The sequence below is a fragment of the Mercenaria mercenaria genome, unplaced genomic scaffold, assembly GCF_021730395.1.
Source record: "Mercenaria mercenaria strain notata unplaced genomic scaffold, MADL_Memer_1 contig_3802, whole genome shotgun sequence".
Classification (NCBI taxonomy): Eukaryota; Metazoa; Mollusca; class Bivalvia; order Venerida; family Veneridae; genus Mercenaria; species Mercenaria mercenaria.
In genome coordinates this window covers 48,964-62,438 of record NW_026461978.1, presented here as the reverse complement: position 1 = coordinate 62,438, position 13,475 = coordinate 48,964, and the positions used below count along the sequence as shown (strand labels likewise).

The 13,475-nt window shown below is 37.3% G+C and overlaps 1 protein-coding gene across 1 annotated transcript; it reads left to right on the top strand.

Moving 5' to 3' along the window:
- Positions 1 to 1,604: 1,604 nt before the first annotated feature.
- Positions 1,605 to 13,036, top strand: LOC128553414 (uncharacterized; the record flags this gene model as incomplete). Its single annotated transcript, XM_053534557.1, has 4 exons — positions 1,605 to 1,714; positions 1,906 to 2,346; positions 3,263 to 3,493; positions 12,968 to 13,036. Coding segments are annotated over exons 1-4 (796 nt in total), but the record flags the coding sequence as incomplete, so codon positions are not given.
- Between the last annotated feature and the right edge of the window lie 439 nt (positions 13,037 to 13,475).

Here is a 13,475-nt window from a genome sequence, read left to right as displayed (position 1 = left end):
AAAGGTCATTTCGTGTTCTACGAGCTCTTGTTTATTTAAGTGATATCTGTTTTTTTTTCAGATACTTTTTTCCTAGAATCTAGTTTTGTTATTGACAATTTATTCCTAAATATATTTTTAAATGAGAGACCAGTAGAAGTCATTAATCATGTAGCAAATCAGTATCCTCTAAATAGCAATGATTTTATTAAGAAAGAGACATTATTCTAGAAATAAAGAGCCAAACAAAAATGTCCATTATTCATGATCATCTTCACATGAAGGTCCTTCCTCTGTAAAACATTCAAGTATATCCTTTCAGTAGTGTTTGAGGAGTTGGACACGAACATTTCTTCTCTATATTCTTTATAGCAAAACTGAATTTGTTCGTAAGTGCGTTCCCAAAACTTTAAAAGAGCATGGCTTACAGTTCAGAGAAAACCTCGTCAATTGATTAATTTGTCAGATCGTAGGCAATGGACTTAATAATCAAAGGTATAGCCAATGTGAGTCAATTTTTCGAACGTTCAACACTTCTTTATTGCATCGTAATGTGAAAGTCTTCCATATTCCAAGTGCTAGGAGGGAGTTGTTGCACTTAAATGTACCTGATTTCGCACACCATTGCTAATTCAATGATAATAATGCAATTACCCAGCAGAAAAAAAAACATTAATTATCTCTTTAACCATTTATCTCATTCAATGTGTTTTCGAATAAAGCATCTGAAAGCGAAATTTAAAAGGAGTTATGAAAGTGAAAGCCAGATACCAACTTTGTTTTACTCTTAAATGCAGGAAAGGCTTAAGCAACTGAATACATGAAATAAAAATGAAACCACAGAAGCTGTTGAATCACAAGTCTACTTATTCAATTAAATTCTCTGTTTTAATAAAACTTAAAGCAAACAATCAAGTTGAAGTCATTTTGCAGGTTGGGAGAACTTCTATAACTATTGAAATATTTGTTATCATGGAATAGTGATTTTTCAATTGATTTTACACATTTTTGTTGTTTGCAGTCATTATTTTCATGGAATTTAATATTTTTCAGCTGGCCTACTGGCCTCCATTGGTATCGTTATTGTTTTCGTCTGCACTTACCAGAGCGAGGCTCCAGTGGGGAACGACCCTTTCGTCAAATTATTTAGGGAACAACTCAGTTTCGTGAAACGATAACAAAAGAATTGTTAAACTTTCTGCTTTATTCTCTCAAAGTACATGAATATGCTGGGTATGCGAAACTGCATACAGTGCGAAACCTTGTACACTGACTCTAGCATCCTTTTCCACTACCGTCCATAAACAAGCTTGACTAAATCGAACCTGCAACTTTTCATTTATTGTCGTGTTAGGCGACCTGTGTTGTTCCCACATTTTCTATTTCACAGACCGGGCACTTACAATTACATTGAGAAAAAAAATGACTTAATGTGACGGGCGTCTCAGCCTTTTATTAGAACACGTCATTATGCTGATGGTGATTGTTTATTATGTTAGACACGGGGGTAAAGAAAAGATCCAGTATAAGTCCCAAGAAACGCCGAATACCTAAAACTTACAATTATTACAGCAATATCATAACACGACATATCGTATAAGATCACGGGGCAGTTTTATAATAATTTCACTCTATGCTGTTGCAGGACAAGAACTGCGGATTTCAATAATAGTGCAGAATATGAACGCAATGAAGCAAATGCTCATGTATCAAATTAAACGTGGGGCTTCAAAAGGTAAACACCAAATGACTCATTATATATTGCTTTATTTTAATCTCTTAGTTTTGTTTTCTTTTGATTAAACATATGATGGTGTCATTTTATCTTATTCCTTTGAGGTATTTATCAATATAATGATATCAGAAGTATGATCTTTCTCAATCATGTTGTATCTACTAAATTCTATATCTTTTTTGTTATTACAGAGTTACAAACTATTATAGAAGCACATTGTGATGATTTTGAAAAACAAGAAAAAGCTACTGAACTACTGTATAGCATAATAAAATTAGTTCAAAATGAGGATATGTTCTCTGAAAAAGAAATAAGGTACATGATTGCACAAAGGATTCAATGGTATGGTTATCTAACCCTGCAGTTAATAGAAGATGTAATTACTTGGTTTATGGATATGCAATGCAATTCCGACGCAAGTCCTGGATATTCGCAATTAGGGAGCATCCGAATACCAGTAATATATTTCTCATCAGCTGGACTATCAAGGTTAATGAACTACATGGATAGTGTTATGTGTGAAAGTCATCTAGCACATATATCGTCAGCTGTCAGCTGCTTAGTTGGGTTTTCATGTTCTCTATCGTGGACGATGGAATCTTGGAGTATAAAAAATGAGCGACAAACATTGTGTAAGTAAGAGTCTAGCGCAGAAAAATAATGTTGGTACTTATTATAGTATTTTTATCTTACGTTCTCGTCTTCTATGAATTTTTTATACCACAACTAGATCTACTGAATTTAGACACACAAGTATCGAAAATGGCGAGATAAGAATACCAGGTAATAACTGGGTGGCATAAGCTGTGCTATATCGTAATTAATTTGTCCCAATGTACTGTAAGATTTTGCTACAATACACTCGGTTACGCACACAACATACCTTTTCATTTCAATAAAATATTTTTATAATGTTGGCGAAGCATATGAAAGAACGAGCATGGCGAGCTATTCGCTCAGAATAAGAATTTACGAAGAACCATTCAAAATCAACAATCAACAATCATTCTTTAAAACAGAATATTAATTCTAAACCCCTCAGACGCAATCAGCAGAATGCATGTCTGTTAATTCTTATAACATATTCAACCCACTCAGCATCCAGCATATTTCCCAGTCTATAAGAAGCTAAATCAAGAACTGAATAATTCATGATATACCGACAACAAAATCAACAATTTTCATGTGATAAAAAGTCTCCATATTATCTGTAATTATGTCAAAACTGGCTCCCAGACAAATCAGCACATAGTAAAGCCACATTACACTACATCATAAATCGATGTATTCTCTACCGGGCAGTTTTCCTAATATATCTAACATCTATATTAAACCAGCCGACACATTATTCAAGTACAAGGAGACTCCATTACATTCAAAGGCAGCCTAATATTCACGCGTAGACATACTATTTCATATGCACCTATAAAGATATATTAGCATGTTTAATTCAACAATCAATAATACGGCAATGAAGAATTATTTTCAAGATTTGTAAGTATGAGGAACTGTATAAATTATATTTTGAAATTGCATCATTTTTTTCAGCTAGAGAAGTAAAAAATACAGATAAAGAAATGGAATATAAGAAGATACTTCTGCCATTCCAAATCAAATCAACAGAAGGCTTAAGTCACCTCTGGGATAAGTTTGGAGAAGAGAAAAGGAGTGGTCACTTAGTAAAAATATCAGACACACTATCGAACATTTTCGGAGTAGACATACGTGTTAAAACATCCATTGATACAGATCAGTTCCAGGGAGCATTACATGCAGAAAGTAAATATACTTATTGTTGTTAGATATACGATTTTCCAACATTTTATCAAACATATGTGCAGGCAAAATTGACTGTTTTTATAAATAAATTCTCACAATAATTCATGTTATCCAATAATGGAAATGTCAACACGATTTTTATCCCCCCCATTAGAAAGTAAAATTATTGAGCATATACACTACAGATCAGATGCCGCTCTGCCATCTGTTATCTATAGTCAATATATCTCACATAAAAGTTTATAACTCTAAATATGGAAGCTAAAGGAGTAAGACACTCATAAACAACTGACAATATTTTTAAAAAGTACAAGGAGCCTCCTTGGCTGAGTGGTTAAGGTCACTGGCTTTAAATTACTTGCCCCTTACCGATGTTGGTTCGAGCCTCACTCAGGGCGTTGATTTCCTCATGTGACGAAGGCACCAAGCTTGCTTGCCTCATGATGAAATAATGCACGGAGGGGCTACTGGGGTCTTCCTCCACCATCAAAGCTGGAAAGTCGCCATATGACCTGTAATTCTGTCAGTGCGACGTTAAATCCAGCAGAAAAGGTACAAAGGCCGAAGTGAAGATTATATGATTCTTGTACTTACTGAAGGTGCGGATTGTAAAGTATCTGTTTCGACGGAATTTGTGCAGGCAGTAGCGAGAGCCGGATATTTCTATCCATAATGTCAGCCCGTGAAAATTTCATATTCTTGCATATCGTATTCATTAAATATGAGAAGAAATAAAATCAAACAAGTGATTTTCTTCTTAGCAATATTCGAGCATAAATAGTAGCATATAAATTTCTTTAAAACTGTAGAACTAAGTCTTCTTGCAACCCGGTGTAACGGTCAGACTTTTCCCTAGTCAGATTTTCCCCGGGGAAAAAATCAACCGGTTGGTCCCCCCCCCCCCCAGTTTTTGTGCATAAACAAGGGAGAAAAACAACATGTTGATTTATTCTCCAACCACGACTCCCCCACCCCACATCCCGGTTGGTTTCCGCCCCCCCCCTCCAGTTTTTGTGCATAAACAAGGGAGAAAAACAACCGGTTGGTTTTTTTCTCGCCCCCCCCCCCTCCTCCCCCAACCCCCGTTGGTTTCCATCCCATAAACACGGGAGAAAAAAGAAACTCGTTGTTTTCTTTTTCCCCGTTGGTTGCTTTTCCCCCTAGTTTTTGTGCATAAACAAAGGAAATTTTAAAAAGAAACAACTGGTTGGTTTTTTTCTCCACTAAGGTTGTTTTCCCCCTAATAACTAAGGTTTTGTACATAAATAAGGGATTAAAATGCAACTGTTTTTTTCTCCTCCTTTGTTGTTTTTCTTCCCCTAGTTGTTTGCAAAAAACAAGGGAGAAAAAGCAACTGATTGGTTTTTTCTCCCCTTAGTTGTTTTTCCCCTTAGTTTTTCTGCATAAACAAGGGAAAAAGAAACAACTGGTTGGTCTTTTCTCCAGCCTGGTTGTTTTTTCACTCCTGGATTCGGTGCATAAACAAGGGAGAAAAAATTAACCGTTTTTTTTCTCCAACTGGTTGTTATTTTTCCCCTAATAACTTAGTTTTTGTGCATAAACAAGGAAGAAAAAAGCAACTGGTTAGTTTTTCCTCCCCCTTGGTTGTTTTCCCCTAGTTTTTGTGCATAAACAAGGAAAAGAAACAACGGTTGCTTTCCCCCTACTAAGTTTTTGTGCATAAACAATGGAGAAAAAAAACAACTGGTTCCCCCCGGTTGTTTCCGCCCCGACTCCTAGTTTTGTGCATAAACAAGGGAGACCCCCGATCTTCACCAAACTTGGTGACAATGTTTGTTAGCATAATATCTCGGCTATATTCGATAACAAGCAAAATCGCCTCGGGCACTCTTGGGTTATGGGTCTTGAATTACTCAAAATCTGCAAAGGACATCGGACATTATGCTAGGTATTTTGCCCTAAATTCAATGCTATTTCTTGACTTCAATAGTTGATAGCTTTATATAATGGCTTCAAGTACTGATAAATAAGTTATAGTCCTATCAAACTGTCACAAAAAAAGAATTTTATTTCATATTCGTTTTCTTGAAATTCGGACAGTTTGTAACTAAGGGTCATATTTTTGAAAAATTTTAAATGTGTATTTTAGTTAAAATAAACATTGGCATTTAAGGTATGTCTACTATGAAATATTTTAACACAATAAATAAACCAGCACCAGAATATCAGTTTTATTGGCATTTTTAAAAATAAACGGAAAGTTAAATATTAAAGTGGAACAAAACTTTTGGTACCATAACTGTACATACAGTTATTTTCACCCGAGTGCCCATGATAACTAATGCATTGATCATAGCCTATTGTTTATTTTCTATACATCTATTGCTATACTGTATTTACACATGTACTACTCTCGCACGGTATTTGTAACAATAACATGTTAAATGTTACTATTGAGAAAAGGGGAATCGGGTAGTGAAACCATTATCCGTGACAAAATAGTTGTTCTAATTTTGAATAGTATTAACTATAAAGAAAACCCTGATTTACCATGAAGTAAACCTGAATTACCAATAAAGACATAATTGACTTTTCCGATAATGTTTTCGTTATCGTTCTCTATTTATAAAATACTGACCGGGCATTATGTGGAGGATTATTATTGAATACATGCAGTGGTGTAGCTGGCCATACATTGGCGTAGTTGGCCTTTTTCAGTTGAAGCGGAGGGGTGCAGGAGACTGCCTATTCCACTGTGGGTTCAGCGCTGTCTTACTTTTAGCATTTTATATCAGTGGAACAGAACTTCACTAGCTAGTATCAACATTTATGTAGATATTCTTGGGGTGTCTGTGTGAGTTCTTTGAGGTCCTTACTAGTATTTCGGTTGGCTTCGAAATAAGTTTCAGACGTGTGAACGAATTGATGTTAATTCTGGGGGTGTCAGTGTTAGTTCTGGGCGAATCAGTATTAGTTCTTTGGGATCAGTGTTAGTTCTGAAAGCAATTGGGTCAGTTAAGGAGTTGGTGTCTGGTGTAGTTCTGTTATAGTATAGGATGCTGGACCGAATAAAAGCAAATATTGTTCTAGGTTCGCTTCAATTGTGTCCTACAAAAGGTAAACAATTTGCACCAAAGTGGCACTATTCCCATAGAAGTTCATCTATATCTCTTTGTCATGTTTACGTTGAAGACACATATATATGTTATATGTCTAAGCCACTTGCTTGGTTCTTGACTTACGACAGACGCAGTTGTCTCAATCCTGATGACACTCAATCGATGAACTTAGACTGTCAAGAGGTAACAGATCTGATTGAAAAAATCATACGATATACTAAAAAGGATCAGTCTGCTTTCTAGCTTGACTTTCTTTGTCCGCTATTTATTTAGCTTAGTCTTTTCTATGCTTGAAATATTTACAAAAATAAATAAATCTGTAGATATGTAAGGTTTAGGAAACACATGCAATAAGTGTCAAATATTTATGTAAAATTCATTTGCTAACAACCTGTACGTAGTTTCTTTTTCAATTTTAAACACTTTCCCTCTTGTGTCCAAGTACTATTTTTGCAGCATACGTATAAAAATAATTATTTACAAAGGCATGTGAAATATGTTGTTGCGTCACTGAGGGGAATGATGTTTAAAACGTAGAAATGATGTTCATATTTTAACCGAAAAGAGAATGAGAAATGTCTACAAAGTCTTCTTTTTTGTTCATAAACTTGTAAAATGAAGTCGCATTTATCTAGAAATGGTCGTCAGCTGTCCTAACTATGCAATTTCAGAAGTCTAGCCCTGTGTCACTTTTTCCTTAATTGAATAGGCAATCTGAATAGGAAAATGTCCGAGGTCCTTTAGCTTTGTCCGCCCTCTAGGTCAAACAGTTTTCGTTCGGTCTTCATCAAACTTGGTGACAATGTTTGTGGCCATAATATCTCGGCCAAGTTCGATAACCAGCCAAATCGCGATAGGCACTCTTTGATTATGGCCCTTGAATTACTCGAAAAACTGCGAATTTAGCCTCGTCCGCCCTCTAATTCAAACAGTTTTCATCCGATCTTCCACAAATTTGGTAACAATGTTTATGGGCATAATATCTCAGACGAGTTCAATAACCAGCCAAATCGCACGAGGAACTCTTATATTAGTGGCCCTTTAATTACTCGAAATCTTCAAATTTAGTCTTGTCCGCCCTCTAAGTCGAACAGTTTTCACCCGAACTTCACCAAACCTGCTGACAATGTTTGTGGGCATAACATCTCAGCCAAGTTTGATAACCAACAAAATCGCCCTAGGCACTCTTGGATTATGGCCCTTGAATCAGGCCAATTTCGATGAGGGGGGTATTTTGTGACAGTCTGCCACTCTTGTCCCCACCCCCCCCCCCCCCCCCCCCCCCCCCCCCCCCCCCCCCCCACACACACACACACACACCTAGTTTTTGTGTATAAACAAGGGAGAAAAAACCAACCAACCAACCTTGTTGTTTCCCCCCTACTAAGTGTCTGTGCATAAACAAGGGAGAAAAAAACACACAACCTGTTGGTTCCCCCGGTTTTTTTCCCACTAGTTTTTGTGCATAAACAAGTGAGAAAAAACAACTGTTTGATTTTTTTCAATCCCCATTGTTGTTTTTTCCACTAGCTTTCGTGTTTTTGTGAATAAACAAGGGAGAAAAAAACCAATTGGTTGACATTTTCTCCCCAACCCCTCTCCTGGTTAGTTTTCCCCCTATTTGTTTTCTATTCACAAAAAACAAGGTTTTTCTTAGACACAGTTTTAGTTTTTGTCCCCGTAGTTTGTACACAAAGGAAAAAGAAACCAACCAACTGATTTTTTCTCCTCCCTGGTTAGTTGTTTCCACCTTAGCCTTTGTACACGAACCGAAAAGGATAGACTAACTAGTTGGTCCTTTCCCCCTAGTATGAATACATCTACATACCAGAAAAATAATACATGGAGAAGGGGAATAAACTGACTAGTTGGTTCTACCCCCTCCCCCAGTATGCATACATCTACATAACAGAAAAATAATACATGCTGAAGGGAAAAGAAGCTGACCGGTTGGTTCTTTCTCCTCTAGTTTGCATTAATCTTTTTGTCTGAATAACAAAGGGTGTGTAAAACGTTCGTTCATATTTTCACCAGAGGCTTCATTTTCAAGTGAGGAGTGAGGAGGCAAACCCGCTGTAATTTATACATTCAATCAAGAACGCATATCAGTTTTAGAAAATTGAATAAAAATGTTATAATTTCCGGACAAACTTGATTCTTTGTCTGTAAAACATATACATAGTGAAATCACTCAATTTTGAAAAGGAAAATATTTTCACTGCCCCAATCCACTTAATTATCCAGATTACAGGTACTGGTTAAGGTAGCTTATAGTTATGTTCTTCAGAAAATGAAAAATTTCAATCACTATTAGCTACGAAATCGAAAAGCTAGCCCGTAAAATATTCAACAGCTTGATTTTATCCGAAATGGCATTATCCAAACTTGGCACACGTTGTAAAATTTAGCTTACGGTGTACATGCTTAATTGCTTTTGGGGACATTCTTGTATAATAGGCAGGTTTTACAGTAATAATACAAGAAGTGCAACAAAATCCATCCGACACTATACAGTGTATTAGGGTAACAAAAACGAATAGGAATGAATTTACTCCACACCCTTTACATGGTGAAGGGGGAAGAAACTGACTAGTTGGTTCCCCATCCCCGCTCCTAGTTTGCATGTATTTGCATATCTGAATAATACACAGTAAAGGGGGAAGAAATTGACTAGTTATGTAATTATGTATCTGCATGTCTGAATGATAGTCGATGAAGGGAAAAGAAATTGCATGTACAGTGTATCTGCATGTCTGAATAATACATGGTGAAGGACGAAGAAACTGACTAGTTGGTTCCTCCCCGCCCCAGTATATATATCTACATACGTGAATGATAATGACACAGTGAAGTGGAGAACAAACTGACTAGTTGCCCCTCCCCCACCCCCCCCCCCCCCCCCGCCCCCACACCCCACAGTGTTCATGTACATGTATTTGCATATCTGAATAATACACAGTAAAAGGGGAAGAAATTGACTAGTATGTATGTATGTATGAGAAACGGACCAGTTGGTTTCCATCCCTGCCACCCCCCCCCCCGCCCCCCGCCACCCCCACTCCCCACTCCTAGTGTGCATATCAGTGTCTGAATATAACATAATGGAGTTGGGAAAAACTAAATAGGTGGTTCTTTCACCCCCTAGTGTGCATGTATTTGCATTTTCGAATAAAAAACAGTGAAGGGGGGGGGGGGAAGGGAGATAAACAGACAAAATGATTCTTTCCCCCGTAGTGTGCATGTGTTTTCGTGTCTGAATAATACATGGCGAAGATGGAAGAAAATGTCTAGTTGGTTCTACAATCTTTCCACCCTGTGCGTATTTATGCATTTGCATGTCTGAATAATACTTATTGAATGGAGAAGAAAAAGAGCAAACGGTTCTTCTCTCCACCTACAGTATGTATGTATCTGCATGTCTGAATAATACAGAAAGAAGGAGGAGGAAACTGTCTAGGTGGTAGAAAAAGAGCAATTGGTTCTTCTCTCCACCCTGGTATGTAAGTATATGCATATCTGAACAATAGACGGTGAATTGGATTAAACTGATTGGTTGGTCCTTTCCCCCAGGGTATGCATTAATCTGCATGTCTGGATTATACACTGAGAAGGGGGAAGAAACTGACTATTTGATTCTTTTGCCCTGGTGTGCATGTACAATGTTTCCACATGTCTGAATGATACACTGTGCCTGAAGGGGGAAAAGACTGACTGATTGGGTCTTCCCAGCCCCCACCCCTATTATGTATGCGTCTACATGTGTGAATAATAGGCGGTGAAGGGGGAAAAAGTGACCAGCTGGTTCTTTCCCCCTAGTACGTACGTGTATACATATGTGAATAATAGGCAGTGAAGGGGTAGAAACTGACTAGTTGGTTCTTTTCCCCCTGGTATGTGTGTGTGAATAATAGGCAGTGAAGGGAGAAAAAACTGACTGGTTGGTTCTTTACCCCTAGTATATATGAGTCTGCATGTGTGAATAATAGGCGGTGAAGGAGTAAGAAACGGACTTGTTGGTTCTCCCCCACCCACCCCTGTACGTATGTAGCTACATGTGTGAATAATAGGCGGTGAAGGGGAAAGAAACTGGTTGGTACTTTCCCCCTTATATATTGTGTATATATCTACATGTGTAAGTAATAGACGATGAAGGTGGAAGAAACTGACTGGTTGGTTCTTTCCCCCTAGAATGTATGTGTCTACATATGTGAATAATAAGCGGTGAAGGGGGAAGAAACTGACTGGTTGGTTCTTTCCCTCTAGTATGTATGTGTCTACACATGTTAATAATAGGCGGTGAAGAAACTGACTGGTCGGTTCTTTCCCCCCTAGTAAGTATGTGTCTACATGTGTGAATAATAGGCAGTGAAGGGGGAAAGAACTGACTGGTTGGTTTTTCCTCCCTAGTTTGTACAAGGTTATGTGTCTACATGTGTGAATAATGGGCGGTGAAGAGGGAAGAAACTGATTGTTTGGTTCTACATGTGTGTGTAATAGACGGTGAATGGGGACGAAAATGACCGGGTGCTTCTTTACCCCTAGTATATATGTATCTACATGTGTGATAAATGTACAGTAAAGAGGGAAGAAACTGACTAGTTGGTTTTTTTTCCCTTAGTGTGAATGTATCTACATGTGTGTATAAGGCGGTGAAGGGGAAAAACTGACTGGTTGCTTCTTTGCCCCTAAGTGTATGTATCTACATGTGTGAATAATAGGCGGTGAAGGTGGAAGAAAATGATTGGTTGGTTCTCTCCTCCTAGTGTGTATGTATCTAAATGTGTGATTAATGTACAGTAAAGAGGAGATAAACTGACTAGTTGGTTCTTTCCCCCTAGTGTGTATGTATCTACATGTGTGAGTAATAGGCGATGAAGGGTGAAGAAACTGATTGGTTGTTTCATTCTCCTCCCACAGTACGTATGTGTCTACATGTGTGAATTAAAGGCAGTCAAGGGGGAAGAAACTGACTGGTTGGTTCTTTTCCCATACTGTGTTTGTATCTATATGTGTGAATAATAGCCGATGAAGGGGGGAAGAAAATGACTGGCTGAATAATACACAGTGCAGGGGGAAGAAACTGACATGTTGGTCCTTTTCCCCTATTGTGTATGTATCAGCATGTATGAATAACAGGCGATGAAGGGGGGAGATACTGACTGATTGGTTCTTTACCCCCACTGTGTATGTATCTACATGCATGAGTAATATGCGGTGAAGGGGGACGAAACTGACTATCTGGTTCTTTACCCCTATAATGTGTGTGTCTACATGTGTGAATAATAGGCGGTGAAGGGGAAAGAAACTGACTGGTTGGTTCTTTCCTCCCTAGTTTGTACAAGGGTATGTGTCTACATGTGTGAATAATAGGCGGTGAAGAGGGAAGAAACTGATTGTTTGGTTCTTTACCCCTGTGTGTATTATCAACATGTGTGAGTAATAGGTGGTGAAGGGGGAAGAAAATGACCGGGTGCTTCTTTACCCTAGTATATATGTATATACATGTGTGATAAATGTACAGTAAAGAGGGAAGAACTGACTGGTCGGTTCTTTCCCTTTAGTGTGAATGTATCTACATACGTGTTTAATAGGCGGTGAAGGTGAAGAAACTGACTGGTTGCTTCTTTCCCCTAAAGTGTATGTATCTACATGTGTGAATAATAGGCGGTGAAGGTGGAAGAAAATGATTGGTTGGTTCTCTCCCACTAGTATGTATGTATCTGAATGTATGATTAATATACAGTAAAGGGGGAAGAAACTGAGTAGTTGATTCTTTCCCCCTAGTGTGTATGTATCTACATGTGTCAGTAATAGGCGATGAAGAGTGAAGAAACTGATTTGTTGTTTCATTCTCCTCCCCCGAGTACTTATGTGTCTACATGTGTCCAAACGGTTTTATATGGTGTCATGTATGTTGGTGTTCCCCTCAAACGCCCTCTATTTTCTTCGTTCACATTTCCCCGTTATCCCTTGTGTAACAGTTTTTTATCATATTAACAGAAATGTTTCTTGTTGACAGGCATTCAAAGCGCACTAATTTCATACAACGGTACAAATGAAAAATACATAATATCACTAAAGATTTAATTCAGTGATTGTTTGTATTGCGATGTGCGGATTCGATAGCATATATTATGTTCATTGCTTCCAGGGTACCTTTTTACATTTTATTTTTTTTTTTTAATTTTTAAATGTACATATTCATGCAAACCATGCATTTAAAAAAGTTACTGGAAATCATGGAGATTTAATCATTTAAAGTTCAGTAACTTTTGTAGAAAAAATAAAATGTGTTTTCTTCAATGTATTATCATACTGTTGATTATTTTAACTTTGAAAAACGAACCAAACGTATGAGCATATTTGATCGGAATCCGATGTTTAAATATTTCAGAGTTATATTCCATGTCCTCAAAGATGAAAGCTGATCGTAGAAAGATGAAGATATCACGAATCGCAGGAGGTAATGAGTTGTTTTGATTTTTTTTCTCTACATTGAAAGTTAGAAATGTGGAAAAGGGGAACAATTCTGTTATTATTCATGATTCATTTAATTTATGATTATTAAAGTTATATAAACACGGTATATAATCATCCCTAAATTAGATGTTACTCTCACTACCACCCCGTATATTTCCTGTCCATATATTCCCTTCACCCCTTCTTTTACAATGTTTTGATTAAAACAGAAATTGTTCAATGCTTCCAATTTCGCTTTTTACGTTTTTAATTTTGTACCTTTGTATTCAAGTACCTTAGGTACTTGACAATTTCATTTGATGGGCCATACTTGACAAGGCACGTTGACAGATGTGCCTTTTTGCGACATAAATATTTAACTTAAGTCAGTAGTGAGAATTGTTAGGTTATAAACACAACTATTGGGTACATACGTTTTTGGC